Consider the following 16784-nt stretch of genomic DNA (forward strand, 5'->3'; position numbering starts at 1 on the left):
ACCTTTGTTTCAACATAACATCACTAAAAGAGAATCCAAAATTTCAAGAAAAATAACTGTTTTTAAAAAGGTGTGTTACTGTGATATAAAAATACAAACTCTCAAAAAAGGGTATTTTTAGTGTCAAAACTTTTTTTCATTAGTGTCTTTTCATTAATCTCACAGCAGATTTCAATTCAGATTGGCAGATCTATGCCCTGAAAAACATTGTTATTTGTATGATTCATTTTCTATATAGCTCTAAGAAGAAAAAATTTGCCATGCAGATTGGAATGCCCTAAATAACTTGAAAAAAGAAACTCTAGAATTTAACTTCATTCCACGTAAAGAATAACAGGTATCAGCTTCATTTATTTGTTTAATAAAGGTATTAAAATGTTTATTTTAACTTGTAAAATATACCCAGTCTTTCAGTGCCTTTCCCTTACCTTTCCTCCTTTTATTATATCTGAAAAAAATCAATTTACAATTTAGTGGGAGCTGAGAAAAATGACAACCTATATGGCTCAGAACAGTTAATATATGCTTTATACAAATAAGCAAAACAATGAATTTCCTTGTAGGATAAAGATGCTAGGATTTTTTTTAATTTTTTGTTTTTCCATTTTAGCAAATGCTGTGAAATAGCATCTTACCTTAACATTTCTAGTGGATTGGTCTCATGCACTTGGTTGCCACACCTGGGACAGTCATTGCTGTCTTCAAAGTGTTGAACAATACAAGTCTTACAAACTGAGAGACAGAGAAAAAAAAAGGAAGACAGAAAAAATCAACTTAGACAAGATCTAAATAATAGCTACTACATGCATCAGAAATAAAAGAGTATTATCTCAAAGTAAATAATTACAATACATTTTCTCCACTTCTTGTTCCTCAAAGCCACAGTTCTGTTCCACTGAGACACCAAGTTCAGCAGCACAGGTTAGACAAGCACTGCTTTAAAGTATGTGATATTTTTACTACTTATAATTCTCCCAACATCATAAAATGCAAAGTCCGTACCATGTAGCCCTTAAAGAGCAGGTTCTGACAAAATGTGTGCTGGGGAGCTCGAGCACAGCAGAGCCAACCATCACTTCAGCTGATCTGAAAATGACTTATGCACATCATTTTTGTTCCAATGTTTTGCTTGCAACTGAAAATACTGCTGTAAATACTTCTTGCAAAAGAAAAGTTCACAGAAGTTGTACAAAGGTTCAAAGTGTTTCCCTTTTGACACAGCGTTTTCAAAAACAATGACAGAACTTACAGTAAACATTTAATACTTGAATCTTATAATGAAAACTCAGGATCATGATCATGGCAAGTATAAACAAACCCAAACCAAGAACAATGTGAACTTAAACCCCAATAAACTGAAATTAAATTAAGCAAGGTGCTACACTACTGTTGCTTCCAAATGATTAATTGCAAACTGTAGATTTTAATGCTATTAATAAGAAAATGGAAGCCAAGCTGATGAGAACAAATATGCCTGCTACTATTACTGCATTGCAACATTCTGCATGGAGATAAACTCTATCCTCTGTTTATTATTACTTCACCTACACTGAAATGACAACTGCAAATTCATCAGTAAATGGACTGAAAAAATAAATGGACTGCTGTGATTGCAATATGCTTTCTGCTGAAACACTGTAATTTCTTTCAGCAATTACCTAAAGAAGCATAAACATCTCTAAACAAGCTGGTAAATCTGAATTATAAGACAACTTTAAGGAATCTCAAAATTCCTTTAACAAATGTCACCTAACAAGCAAAGCCTGCTTTTGTCTTTGCTTTAGTATGCTCAAAAGAGTAATGTCAAATCAGATAATGCTGGTAATGCACACACATTAGACCTCTACATAGGTTTTTTTTCCAGCTGCTTTAGAACACTAACTTAAGGACATTAACTTCACAGCTCTGGTTGAAATTACAATGAACTTTCCACTTTACATGGGACAATAGACTTCAGAGCTCTCTGGCAGGCTCTCAGCACTCTCCCTACGCTAAATGGTTCTAGCAAGGCTGGCTGGATGCAGGGCTGGCTGGATGCAGGGTAGATTTCTGGTGACCTGGTAAAACGAGCTCAGGAAGCCCACGAGCCCTGCCAGACAAGCCCTTTAAGCTGGGCACAGCACTGTCCTCTGCACACGGTGTCTCCAAAAGAGCTGAGAACACTGATGCCATGAGAGCAGCACTCAGAACTCAGGACATGAGTTAGTTTTTGCTTAACCTGAAGTTGTGAGGTATTTAGCGCTGGCATACAGATGCAAGAACCTGCAAACACAGAACTCTTCTTATATCACAGATCTTTTATAATTTGTTGAATTACTAGACTTAATCGATTTTAGCACATTCATTCCCTAACATTCCCTAGGGTAAGAAGTCTAGTACAGAGCAGCAAATGTGATTGTACCAACAACAACATTTCTTCATTTTTATACATACTTTTTCTAACTAATACTCCTAAAAGTAAACATTTTGCCACTACACTTACATAATAGAGAGAATTTCATCACCCATGTAGAAGCCCCCATGCAAGCCCAAGAGAGCATTTAAGAACATGCTGAAATCAGAGCACAAATCTTAACTTTTGAAATGCATGTAGTTTAGATTTCTATAACATCTCCTCATTAATACGACTGAGAATCTCCTCTAGGACTGAAAATAACAGAAACTATCCTTGAAATTGAAAAGATATGAAGATTCTCAGCTCAAAGCTTTTCTTAAGATGTAGTGTTTGCACTTGTACAACCCAAGGGCAAACATCACAAGGTGGAATTCTTTAAGTTGATCAGTAGCTCCTCAGCCATCCCAGCTCCCACAACCAGCTGAACTATCATTCCTTCTGTCACCTACCTGAAATACAAAGTACAGGGAGCAACTGAAGGCATCATTCTGTTCCTTCACTAATCAAACCCCAGATACATACACACAGTGATACAATAGGGAAGAGGCACAGACAGCAAAATATATACAAAAATCACTTCTCCAAGAACATCAATCCTCATTCTCTTAGCTCTTTTTCAATGGAAATGAAGTTCCTCTTCTGCTAACTGCTATAATAAAGGAAGGAGCTAGTCTTTAATTTATTTTTCTTTTTTTTGTAAGCCTCCTGTCTGGTATAAACAGCAGCACCTCTATGGAGTCTTTCTAACCTGACACCAACTTAAAATGATTGATAAAGAACAAACGAAGTGGCAAAAAAGGTACAAATGTAACTAGTACTGGTCAATATTAATTTTGGGACTCATAAGCTTCTCTTATCTGGAAAATGGCCAGGCTGGATGAGGCTCTGAGCAACTTGAATTAGTGGAGGGTGTCCCTGCCCACGGCAGGGGGGTTGGAACTAAGTAAGGGTCCCTTCCAACCCAAACCATTCTACGATTGTATTAGATTTTTTTTTTTTTGCGACTGAGACTCTTGGAGAATTAGCACAAAAATTCTTCAAAAGACTTACAAAGGGTCGATACCTGAGTGATTTTTTTCCATAAACAATCAGAATTAGTCTCCTTCAGAAAGCATTTCCCTGCATTTTAAGAAAGTATGTCTGAAATTCTTTTAAGAGAATTTAATTCTTTCACTTGTTCTTAGGATCTCTGTTCCATTCACATCAGAGAAGTTCTTGAAGTCTCTGATGACACTGTTCTAACTGATTTGAAAAGGACTAATTCATTTGTCTTGTAAAGATATTTTAATTATCTTTATCTTGGTAGGGTTTTTTTGTTTGTTTTCAAACTAAAGAGAAAAAGGGCCTATCTGAGCTATGGCTTTCATTTACACCTAGAAGAAATCTGAAATGATTACTATTCACAACAACTTTATGCCATGGGATAGATAACTAACACACATTTAAAATCATAAAACCTCCCAACCACTAACCACTGCTAAACACAGAGCATGCTAATATTCACAATAATGTAACTTTAAGAAATATTTATAATATAAACCTATCTATAGAAAGGAACTGAATTACTCAGTCTGAATATATTTATGTGCTGTCTTTATACCTTTACTTGAAAGAAGGTGACACCCTTGGAAGCCATGCACTGTCCAGGAAAGGACTTAATGATTAATGAAGAGCTTAAACTCCAGTGTAAGAAAGATCTCTGAGTAAAATATGTACAGAAAAAACATCATAAGGAACCAAGAATCTTATTCCAGTCCTATATGGATGTATTCCCTATGCCAACAAACACACAGATCTGGATCAAGTGTTTGTACAGCCAGCTCAATGCCATGAAAAAAATCTTGAAACTGTAAATCAATACTGCAGTAATCTAAAACAACTTTCACTTTTTCTCATGGAGACCTATAGTGCTATGAGGACTTGCCCATCAAAACTAAATGTGATTCACCAATAGCAATGTAAAGGTAAAAAATACATATAAATTCTAGCACGCAAGTGTAATGAACTGATAAATGATAGTCCTATAGGGATCATGAACCAGTATTTTCAGATATGATAGGTATAAGTGTCCTCTGTTACTCTCAATATATAGATCACTGAACATTTTTCAAAGTCTATCACTTGGCACTTTCAGAAAACGGGATGAAGTCTAAGTATTGGATGAAGTCTAAGAATAGGGAAAAAGGGAATCTTTAACCACAATTAAATTACAAATATATTTAATTCACTTCCTCGGGGAAAAAACAAACACCAAACCAAAAACCTTTTACACTTCCAGTACAGATTAACAAAATGACACAGTATCATTTGCTTTACTGTAGGTCATGGTGTGGCAGCAAACAGGAGAAAAGAAATTGCTTAACCAAAATGTACACAGTTTGCAGAATTTTGATATATGGTACACAGGCCAGAGAAATGAGAACCTGAATTTCACAGTTGTACTATAACATTTCAGATGAGACACAATAAAAGTTAAACTCACATACGATGATTTTCTACAGCTGATAAAAGTACTTGTGTGACATATGCTAATTGGCTGGCAACCATAACAGACAATGCTACGTTTTCCAATACAGAGATATCTGGTTCACACATTCTTTCAGACCTTTGTAATTAGATGAAAAATACAGATACAAGTGTCAGGACTGTGCTGTATGTCATCTTAGGGAAACAAAAAAGTACATATCTTATGCAAATTCACATATAGTTCAATGGGAAGACTCCTCCCAGGTTACTGTTTAAATGTTGGTTAACGAGGTACCTAAATAAAACTTCATATTGCATTTTTGAATAAAACATTCTACAAGAGAAAGTTTAATTAGTTAACTGTGGGACAAATTCTTCGTCAGAACCCATCCTTTGAGTTCTTCCATGGATCTTCTCTCTCAAAGTTAATTACTCTCTGATCCATTGAGCAAAGGAGCGGCACAAGATACACACAGCTACTGGAACATCAAACCCATCTCAGTGTAGGCACAGAAGCCATTTGGTATGTATAATGAAGAATTCAATTAGCTACCTTAAACCTTCTTTACAAGCACTTACATTTAGAGAAAGTGTCTGCATAAAAACAGGACACAAACTTCAATATACTTAACCACCCTTTTCAGAAACTACACGTGAGACCACTCCACTCTTAATTACAATTACCAGACACATACAAACTGGACTCCCTTCTGTTGAAAGGGAATACCATAATTTCAGTACATGATGACCAAGAAAGACTTTTTGTGTTGAAAATTTCTATTTTAAAATAACCTGCTATGCTACACATCATTGACTAAAGCTTTCACAGGAGAAGGAGTCTGAAAGCAGCTCAGCTTGCTTGTCTGAAGGTGAGTTTTTGCTGCAGTAAAGTTTTTTGTGATCTCCTAGTGAGAGCACAGGTTTCTAGCAAAATCTGAAAAACCCAGTTTCAGGACTATTCGTTTGATACTGAAAATTACACATCTGGTAATTTTCCTGCATGGAAAGTCATTTCTGAAAGTTCCTAGACTGCCTTAGTTGATAATTTCTTAAGGTAAATACTAGAGTGACCAACTAGGAGTAATGCACCACTTGATCTGCTTTTCATAAACAGGGAAAAACTGGTGAGGAACACAGACAGCAGCTTGCCCTGAGGTGAGGCAAGCAACTCAGGAGGATTCAGTTCCGGATCTTGAGGAATGATACACAGTTAATCAGCAGAGTTAGGATTCTGAACTCCAGGAGATGGCACTTCAAGTTGTTTAAGCAACTGCTTGTCAGATCTCCCAAGGAGACTATCATTAGAAAGAAACTTAGGAGAGCTGGCTGGCTTTTTTTAAAGAAAATTTATTTAGACCTCAAGAGCTAATCTGTGGAGGATCGTGACCAGAGCAAGCATACAAAGGGTTAAGGAAGCAGTGGACATTGCCAGAATGGAAGAGAATGTGGCAGAAGGTGGGAGGAAGTGCCTACAGTGTGCATGGAGCCAAAGGTTGAGTGATCCAGAACAAGAGGATGATTGAAGAAAAGAAGAAAGCATGTTGAAAGCTGACAGGTGTGAAGATGGACATTAGTTGTTAATAGGTAGAAATATGCATACTGTAATTTTATAGGGCCAAGTATTGCTTGTTGATAGGTTGAAGACGCTTAGCTCACAGACCAGAAATGAAACTAGTTCCTCTATAAATAGAGGCTTGAAATAAATAATAAACGACTCTCTTGCTGACCAGCAAGGGTGTCCGTGTCCCAGTCGCTACACTAACCAGTCTGTTGTACAGGGAATTTTGTCTAAAGAACTGCTTAGTGCACACTAAATGTGTGGTGCACAATAATTAATATGCAAAAGTAGAGCATATTAGAAGTGGAGGCAAGGATAGGAAACAAAAAGATATAAAATCACTACTCTGGCACTTAGGGACAAAAGTAGGAAAGCCAAGGCCCAGCCATAGCTAAAACTAGTGAGAGACATAATGGAATTGTGTAAGTATGCTAGTAGCTGAAGGAAATTTAGACAAAATGTTTGCCTGTTAATGAATGAAGGAAACAACTTAGGAATAGGTTATACAGAAAGGTTTGAAGTCCTCAGTACCTTTTTGCCTTGGTCTTCGCAGACAGAGCCTGATCTCCATGCACGATTTGGGAAGGAGAGGGATGATCAACAGACAAGGAGCAGCAGGTTTGGGCCCACTGAGAAAACCTGACATATTCAAATCTACAGGTCAGATAGGATTTACTAAGATGAAACCTTATCACCATAATCATGGTGATTATGAAAGGTGCCCAGTGACTGGAAAAGGGTATTGTGTTAAACCCACCTTTGTTAAAGAGGGGAAGGATGACCCAGGTAAATACAGTTCAACAGTCTCCCCTAGCTCCCTGAAAAGATGGCAGATTACATCATGGCCCCTGGAATCAATTTCCAACAACATGAGGGACAAAAATGTAATCAAGAATAGGCAGTACAAATTTGCCAAAAGTTAATTATATTATACACTATCAGGTGATCTAATAACAGCCTGTACCACTTGAACAGCAGTTACAGGAGTGACGGAGCCCTGTCTTCTTGGGAGTGGCAAGTATCACAAGGAGCAATGGTCCCACATCGACATTTGGTAGGACATTCAGTAAAACTAGGTAAAGACTGAAGCACTGGAAAAGGCTATTGAGAGAGGCTGTAGAGACTTCATGCTTGAAAAGCCATATGTCAACTATACAGAGCCATGGCTTGACCTGGTACAGTGCTGGCAATGAACTTGTCTCATGCATGTTGGCCTAGGCAGCCTCCTGATGTCCCTTTCAACCAGCACTTCTATGATTGTGTAAACAGTCTGATATTTTTTTAGGACAGTAAAGAAGGTTCCTGAGAAAAGTTTATTTTCCAAGTTTTGTAAGCGCACACTGTACTAAACAACAAATGATGGGAACGGCCTTTAGCTCACACCCAGCCTGCTTCAATAAGTAGTTCTTAAACATCCTTGACAACTGTGTAACAGACTAGAAAAAAAGGTCTCAGCCCATAAGAGAAAATCATTCTGTTGGAAGTAGTAAAAAAGAAATTAAGTACTGAATTTGCAGAATAAGTAATTATTTTGCAGCAACATAACCATTTTGGTCACAGCATAGGGAAGTTTGTATTTCTGATGCCCAAGTTGCACTTATGTTTCCCAGTAAATGGTGGAGTTATCTGTCCAACATTTCCAAAAAACCCATCAGAAACATGCCTTATTAAAAAGGCACTCATTTGTCAGAGCAGAACTCTACTACCTAACATTTTTCAACCACACAGAATGTGCGAATGAACTCCTAACTGCTTTGGTTGCTACTGATCACAACAGATCCCCTATGATCACTGGAGAATACCTATGTCAATACATGCTTTTCATCTTTCCAGAGTAATACATTGTACTCCCAGTACCTAATGAATTTATGCTGCTTCTTCAACCATTAATATCTGCAGATTTTGATCATTTGTGCAACAATGTTTTGACTTATGGCAACTAATAGTACAAAAAAAATATCAAAGGATAGTTAAAATCATTGTATTTTGTGATATCCTGAATTCTGCCACACAGAGTCACCTTTTCCTCTGCAGACATAAGACTTTCATGTCACCACTTGTTTAATTTAATTTTCCCTTCCATCTCTGTAAGCTTTGTACTTTGGCAACTAAACTTTGCTTTAAGGAAACATCACCTGCTTTCCTCCAGTTCTACTTAATGACCCAAACACGTGGCAGCTTTTTGGGGAGGAGACCTGTGCAACTCTATGGCAGCTCAGTAAAATTCACGTCCTCTAATGTGGGGACTAGGCAGTAACAGAGCTGTCTCAGTAAAGAGCTCTCAATCTACAGGTAAACAAAAGAAAGAGATGCCACTGAAAACACTCCTGCCATTATTGTTTTGTAATGGGAGTGAAAATAAATAAACAAATAAATTATCTAAACAAAAACATACAGAATAAAAACATTTTTTCAAATCTGAGCTGATTTCTGAAGTAACTGTTTCCCTCTCACCCCTACCTTTTAAAAGTTACTACTGTTCATTAAACTTCAATCTTAAAAAAAATTAGCTAATACCAGAATTTTTCCAGTTTCTTTAAAGGGAAAGAATTTAATAATACATTTACCTGCCTCTATTAATTTACCTCTATTAAGTACCTCAGTCTTTTCCTGATTCTTTGTCACTATTTTCCATCTGTATCCAATAAAGGATGGAGATTCTCCTTAGACCTCCTTTTGTTGCTAATGTATAGACTTACAGACACATTTTTAATTCTCTTTTATGGCAGTAACCAGATTAAGTTCTGTTGGGCTTTGGCCCTTCTAATTTTCTCTCTGCATAACTTCATGACATCCTTGCAGTCCTCCTGAGTTGACTGTCCCTTCTTCCAAACTAATAAACTCTCCTTTTTTTTTTACTGAGTTCCAGACAAGACTTTCTGTACAGCCAAGCTGGTCATCTTCCCTGACAGCTCATCTTTTGGACATAGGGATAGCCTGCTCCTGTGTCTCTAGGATTTCCTCCTTAAAGCATGTACAGCTTTCCTGGACTCCTTTGCCCTTCAGGACTGCCTCCCAAAGGACTGTCAACCAGGCTCCAAAGTCGGACCCCCAGAAGTCCGAGGAACAGTTGTGCTAAACAACATTCTTACTCCTCCAAGAATTGAAGACTACCCTTTGTGATTCCTGTGCTCAAAGACAGCCTCCACCCACCAGTCCTTCTATGTCCACTAACAGCAGGTCCATCAGGGCCTCACTCCTGTGAGCTCTGTCAGGAAGTTACCCTCCACACTCTTCAGGAACACCTGGACTGTCTTCTCTCTGCTGTAGTGTACTTCCAGTAGACATTGCTAAGTCAAAGTCATCCACCAGAACAAGTGCTAGAAACTGTGAGACTTCCCTCAGCTGCTTACAGAATGTTTCATCTGCCTCTTCATCCTGGTTGGGTGATCTATAACAGACTCCCACAATGATACTGCCTTGTTGGCCTTCCCCCCAATTCTTAAACACTCAACTCTATTACCACCAGCACTAAGTTTTAAACACCCAAAACATTCCCTAACTTAGAGTGCTACCCCACTAGTTCTCCTTCTTTGCCTATCCCTTCTGAAGAGTTTATAGGCATCCATTGCAGCCCTCCAGTTGTGTGAGTTATCCCATCATGGTTCTGTGATGGCAACTATGCCACAGTTTTCCTGCTGCACAATGGCTTGTTTTAATTTTATATGTGCGTAATATAGTGGGGACATAACATCATAGTGTAAAAATTAACAGTGAAGACAGTAACAACTGCAAGACAACAATAACAATTGCAAGAACAACACTGCACAGAAATGACAGGAAATTCCAAGACAAGGCTTTTAACTGATATTAAAGGTTTGAAAATGGGAAATCTACCACACACATATAGTTCCCTTTACTCTTCTTTTACAAGAGTTCAAATCTTATTTGGAAAGGCATCAAATTCTCAAGAAAGTCCAATCAAACTACTGTCTATTCAGGAATACATGTAAAAAAAATCAAGTGTGGAAGTAAGGTGACTGAGTTTGACAGGACCATTCATATGCTTAATATAATTCATACACGCCAATGTTTTAGATATATTAGGAGCCTAAGACAAGCTGAATATTTTTTCTGAAACAGTTTTATTGAAAGAAATCTACTCCCTAAATAAATATTTTGCCAACTTTCAAGTACTTCACTGCATTTTGCCATGGAACACATTACAGAGAGTTGTGTGCCAGTACTGACCAAACCTGTGTATCCATCATGCACACTGTCAACAGATACATTAGCTTAAGTTTCAAGAGCACAGTTATATTATCAGAATAGCACACCTGACCTGACTAATGATCTCACCTGTGATCAGCCAGGCCACAGTGATACAAGTTTGGTGTTAGAGCCAGCACAATCACCACTAGCTTAGGAGAAAGAAAAGAGGTATCTTTACAAGGCATTCAGCAGAGCTGACATATTTTCACAGAACTGGTCACATTGGAAGGGGCCACAGTGGGTCATCTGGTCCAACCTCCCTGCTCAAGCAGGGTCATCCTAGAGCATATGGCACAGGATTGCATCCAGAGGGTTCTTGAATATCTCCAAAGAGGGAGACTCCACAACCTCTCTGGGTGATCTGTTCCAGTGCATGGTCACTCGCATAGTACAGGCAGGTCACTCACGTTCAGGTAGGACTTCCTGTTCATCAGTTTCTGCCCATTGCCTCTTGTCCTTTTGCTTGGCATCACTGAGAAGAGCGTGGTTCCATCCTCTTGACACCCACCCTTTAGATATTTATACATATTAATGAGGTCCCCTCTCAGTCTCCTCTTCTCAAGGCTGAACAGGCTCAAATCCCTCAGCCTTTCCTCATAAGGGAGAGTCTCCAGACCCTTGATCAACTTAGTAGCTCTCCACTGCACCTGTTCCAGGAGCTCCGTGTATTTGTACTGTGGAGCACAGTACTGCACACAGTTCAAGATGACCCAGACTGGAGACCAGTGTTTAGGAAACCCCAGCTGAGACTGAATTCATTCAGAGGATTTCATGTAAAAATTCAGTGAACAAAAACCAGCACAGTGGTCATAATAAACACATTAACACTTCAAGCAACCATCACTTATGAAGAAGGGAATATTTTGCAAAGTACTACTTACAGGTATGGAGGCACTCGGTTACTGTAGTTGGCTTGATGAGATAGCCTTTACAGATATAGCAGGTGATATGAGGATTGAAATCTTTCACCAAGTGCTTCCTCTGAGTAGCCATTCGTGGGGCAGGAATTACTGGCAGAGTGCTCGGGGCCAGAGAAGCGAGTCTGAGAGGCGTCGATACCCGCAGTTCACAAGAGCTGTAGCACTGCTCTGTGCAACTGGACTTCTCCAGGCATTTGCTCTTAATTCCGCCGGTCTCACGGGGACATGGCTCATAACTCCTGCTCCCGTGCCAGGCGAGTCATTTTCCTACCTGTAACACACGTGCAAAGAGAGAGCTGTGTAAACCTGGCCGGACAGCGGCGATGCCCTGGAGGAGCAGTGTCGCCATGAACTTGGCGGGGGCACCGGGCCGTTATTTACATAACAGCAGCCCGGCAGCCGAGCTCCGAGGCCGCGCCCCCGCCCCGCCAGGCTCCGGACGAGCCGCGGGGCCGGTGACAGGTGCAGGGGCCGGGGCCGGCCCCGCCGCCCTCCCTACGCACCCCGCCCGGCGCTCCGGGCCCGCAGGCCTCGGCGGCCCCGCGGGGAGCACCCCCCCGCCGCCCCGCGGGAGCCGCGGCCGGAGAGGGCGGCGGCGCCCCGGCTGTGCCCCCGCTCGCCCGGCTCCCGTCCCTCCCCTGCCGCACCTGCGGCGCCTCCCGCGGCCCCTGCCGTACCTGGCGCAGCCCCGCGGCCTCGGGCGGGCGCCCGGCGAAAGAGAAAGAGAAAGGCGGCGCGCCTCCCCCCGCTCCGGGCGCTCCCTCCTCCCCGCCGGCTGCCGCGGCCGGTCCCGGGGCGGGCGGGACGGGCGCGCAGGCGCTGCTCCCCGGCCGAGCCCCGCAGCGCCCTCCGGGCGGCGGCGGCCGGAGCCCTGCGCCGGGGGAGCTCCAGAGGGGAGCGGGGGGAGCGGGGCGGCGGCGCTGCCGGGCGAGGTGAGAGCAGGAGCGGAGCCCAGCCCGCCTCCCGGGCCCCGCTGCGGCCCCGCCACCGCTTCTTCAAAATAACTTCAGCTTCTGCCCTGGAAGAGGGAAAGTTAAACTCATTTCTCCAGCCCGCGAATGGAAACGATAAACACTGGACTAAGTTACCCAAATCCTGTGAACATACATGTGTTTTCCTCGAACCGGGACCAACTAGCCAGAGAACGGCTAAGCACGAGTGAAAGCTGTCTCCACGGTTCAGGGCATCTGCTTTTTGCTCCCCTGTTCTAAGAAATGTGCCATATTATTACCAAGTAATTATCCAGAAAACTAAAGTGGCCTTCATTTTTCAATTGCACTATTTCTGGAAAATTTCTTCTTCGCTGCTTTTAACAATAATGACAAAAACCTAAGGAGGCATTTTCTATATCATCTGCAATGCCACCACTTTACCTGTGACTGTGCTAGGTATTTGCTTTTCCATTCTACATTTTTAGATAAATACTCACTTTGCATTGGCCCTCCAATGCACTCTCCCTTTCATCCTTTGGTAAGTGCTGCAACAGGAGAAGGCTTTAATAATTTTGGCCTGCTCCTGCCATCCATTCTTACCTCTGGAATATTTACCATCCAAGAGATCTCCATGTGCATCAAATCAACTGGCAGTCTCAGTCAGGTGCATTAAAAACTGTTACCATTAAAGTTACAGTGCAATGATGAATACATGATCAACTAGACATAGAGTAATTCAACAGGACATACATAATTTTTGCTGCTAAAATATTTATCTTGTATAAGCTTATTTCTTCACAATGTGAACAGAAGTTTCTAAAGCTAAAAATCTTTTGAAGCAGCGTAGAATCACAAATTATGCTGAGCTGGAAGGGACCCCCAAGGATCATCAAGTCCAACTCCTGGCCCTGCACAGGACACTCCAAGAATCCCACCATGTGCCCGAGATTGTTGTCCAAACACTTCTCGAACTCCGTCAGGCTTGGTGCTGTGACCACTTCCCTGGGGAGCCTGTTCCAGTGCCCAACCACCCTCTGGGTGAAGAACCTTTTCCTAATATCCAACCTAAACCTCCCCTGACAGCTTCATGTCATTTCCTCAAGTCCTGTCACTGGTCACCACAGAGAACAGATCAGTGCCTACCCCTCTGCATCCCCTCACGAGGAAGCTGTACACTGTGATGAGGTCTCCCCTCAGTCTCCTCCAGGCTGAAACTGGACCAAGACCAAGTGCCCTCAGCCGCTCCTCATACGGCTTCCCCTCAAGGCCCTTCACCATCTTTGTTGCCCTCCCTTGGACACTCTCTAATAGTTTAATATCTTTCTGATATTGTGGTGCCCAAAACTGCCCCCCTGCACTCAAGGTGAGACTGCCCCAGTGCAGAGCAGAGCACAGCAGGACAATCACCTCCCTTGACCAGCTGGTGATGCTGTGCCTAATGCGTCCCAGGATACAGTAACAGTTTAACAAAGAGTTGTGTTTTGATGGTTTTGGCCTTCTCTTGTTAACTGTTGTTTGCATTATTATACCATAAAGTACACACTGATGACCCAAAGGTTAAAGAACACAGAACTGTAAACTAAACATGAAGCAGAGAAATAGACAACATAGACTATATACATCTCATGGGAATATTTTAATTAGTCACATTCTGTCAGTTTAGCAGAAGTTGACATTTTTCAGAATGAGTGTGAGAGTGGCCCTGCTCGAATGTAGGCTAAGTATGATACAGCATTATTAAACTTACATACATGCATTTAAAACAAGCAACTGCTGATGCTTTCCTGGCTGTTTCAAAATGACTGCATCTGGTAAGACTTGTTTTAAAAATAAACTGGTTTCTAAGTGGGATTTCAAATCATACTTTAAGTGTCTCACTTGAAAAAAAAGAACCCAACATTTTCTAAACAAATTAGTCAGCTAGGCTCACGTTTACCCAGTAATGGATGCACACTGTTCGATTCAAGCACATCAAAAACTCAGTTATGTCATTTATTATACTGTGTAGCCCACACAGGAATAATCACACAGCAGTTGTGATTATTGTAGTACTTGCAAACATACGTGACCGGTACAGGTTCCCACAAGCCATACTGAAGTTCTTTTAAGGGCAACCAGTCCCATGCCAGGTGACAGTGTAGACAATAAATTTTGCCTGATCTCTCCACTCAGTCCTGCTGCTACTAAGTGTATTTATGAGATGCTGACTGAAGGTGATGAAAGTTGAGGCTTTCAGCACCTTTCAAGACCACAACATAAAGAGCAAACAAGAAGCAGCAAAGGAGCTCTCATTTCATTATCAGAGGAAACTAGATCCTTAAATACTTACTCTCACTTTATATCATAAGGAAGAAAATTATTTTAATAAATGCTTATGAATTAATTATAATTTCAAAGGTAGTTAACTCCTAGCATTTCATACAACAGGTTTATTTAAAAATACAGGTCCATATAAGTGATATGAGAATTTTGATCTACTTATAGCAGTTAAAAGGTAACAGAGGAATCAAACAAGGCAGTCATTTTCATATTATGAAAGAAACAGAATCAAGAAAATGAACTTAGCTCAGAAAAGTAAATATATATCATGTATTGGTGACAGGAAACATGGTATGACAGAGAGGGTGATTATAGTCCTCAACTGAGTGATGAAAATACAGCTGCTCTCATTTTTCTGTGTTTCTCAAACTTTTGACTTTCTCATCAACTGACTTGTACTCAGCAGTTCCCAGAGTGCCCCCTAACACAATGCTTACTTTTTTTTTTAAACCAAGTCCTTTTTTACATATATGATCTTGTCTAACAAGTAGAAAATAAAGACTGCTTTCTAAGCATTATCAACATTGAGAAGTAGTTTCTTGAAATCCCTCAAGAACTACTGGATCATCCTCATGTGAATGTAATTATTTACATGTGTAACAGAGTAATTATTTACATTTAATAAGAATTAAATGTATCTTTTTAAAGGAACAGCCAGGACACACAAGAATATGTGAACTCCAAGCATTTCATTAAAGCAGTTCCAACATTTTTGAAAAATACCAATGTTCGACATCAGTTCCCAAATAAATTCCAGAGAGAAAATAAACACTGGTCAATATTCAAATTCTCAGTAACATTTGAAATGAGTGAATAATTCTAATTCTGCAAGTAGATCTACATTAGTACAATGCTACATCCCTACAGAGCTACACTGGAGTCTGTTTCTAGGTAAGTCTCCAACTACCCTCCAGTTATCCTAAGAGTTACTTGTATTTTGTAGATGAAGAATTACGGGGACACATCTGAACTAGGAAATTAATGGAAAACAAATCCCTGCTTCTCTTAATAGAAATTATGTAGCAATCTGAATGATATTTAGAGGGAGCTGAGCCTCTAGACATTTGATGAAAATGCCATTCTACAACTTTGAAAAACTTGAAAACTTCACCGAATTGTTTAGGTTGGAAGTCATCTCCTGAGATCATCTAATTCAACCTGTCTGCTCAAGCAGGGTCAGCTAAAGCAGGTTGTCTAGGACTGTATCCAGTGGGGTTTTGATTATCTTCACAGATGGGGTTGTACCCATTCTCTGGGCAATCTGTTCCCATTTTGATCACTTTCACAGTAAAAAAAACCACCAGTTTTCTTGTTATCAGATGGAATTTCATGTGTTTCAGTTTGTGCCCATTACCTTTTGTCCTGTCAGTGGACACCTCTGAGAGCAGTTTGACTTCCTTATCTACATTCTCTCCCACTGAGTATTTATACATGCTGATAAGATCCCCTCAAGCCTTTTTCTTCCCAGCTGAGCAGTCCCCAAATTCTCAGCCTCTCCTCAAATGAACAACACTCCAGTCCCTTACCCATCTTTATGGCCCTGGGCTGGACTCACTTCACATCTTTCTTGTTCTGAGAAGCCCCAAACTGGCCATAGCACTCCATGCGTCACCTCATCAGTGCTGAACAGAGAGGAAAATCAACCACCCGTGAACTGCAGGCAACTTACTTGAATTTACTGCATAGTTACTCAGGTGTGAAGAAGAGATGACATATAACCACTTTGAGATCTCTTATTTCCAGTGAAATTCCCAATCAAGTAGAACATTATCTAGAATAGAACCATACACTAATTGGCATCTTGTCCAATGCCTCTGCTCAAATCAGGTCTAACATGAAGGTTAATTCAGATTGCTCAGGGCTTCATCTAAAGAAAGACTGTATATATCCAAGGATGGCAATTCTATAGCCTCTCTGGGCAACCTGTCTCAACCCTTGGCAATCCTCATTGTGGGTTTATTTCTTTAGGTCCATTTCTTTAG

The 16784-nt window shown here is 40.7% G+C and overlaps 1 protein-coding gene across 3 annotated transcripts in view; it reads right to left on the minus strand.

Annotated features, from left to right (window-relative positions):
* Positions 1-16784, minus strand: part of PCGF5 (polycomb group ring finger 5) — a 65288-nt gene that overhangs the window by 24127 nt on the left and 24377 nt on the right. The window contains exons 1-3 of one of the 3 annotated variants that reach the window (XM_017804000.1): positions 12229-12354; positions 11513-11822; positions 636-732 (exon numbers count right to left, since the gene is read on the minus strand). In XM_017804000.1, the coding sequence (XP_017659489.1) occupies positions 636-732; positions 11513-11624 (209 nt within the window). In that variant the 5' untranslated portion in view covers positions 11625-11822; positions 12229-12354. Of the gene's footprint in view, positions 1-635; positions 733-11512; positions 11823-12228; positions 12355-16784 lie in introns of those variants that run through there. The other 2 variants (XM_017803999.1, XM_017803997.1) reach the window with 2 other exon arrangements.

Source organism: Lepidothrix coronata, unplaced genomic scaffold (assembly GCF_001604755.1).
Source record: "Lepidothrix coronata isolate B3197 unplaced genomic scaffold, Lepidothrix_coronata-1.0 Scaffold8, whole genome shotgun sequence".
Taxonomy (NCBI): Eukaryota; Metazoa; Chordata; class Aves; order Passeriformes; family Pipridae; genus Lepidothrix; species Lepidothrix coronata.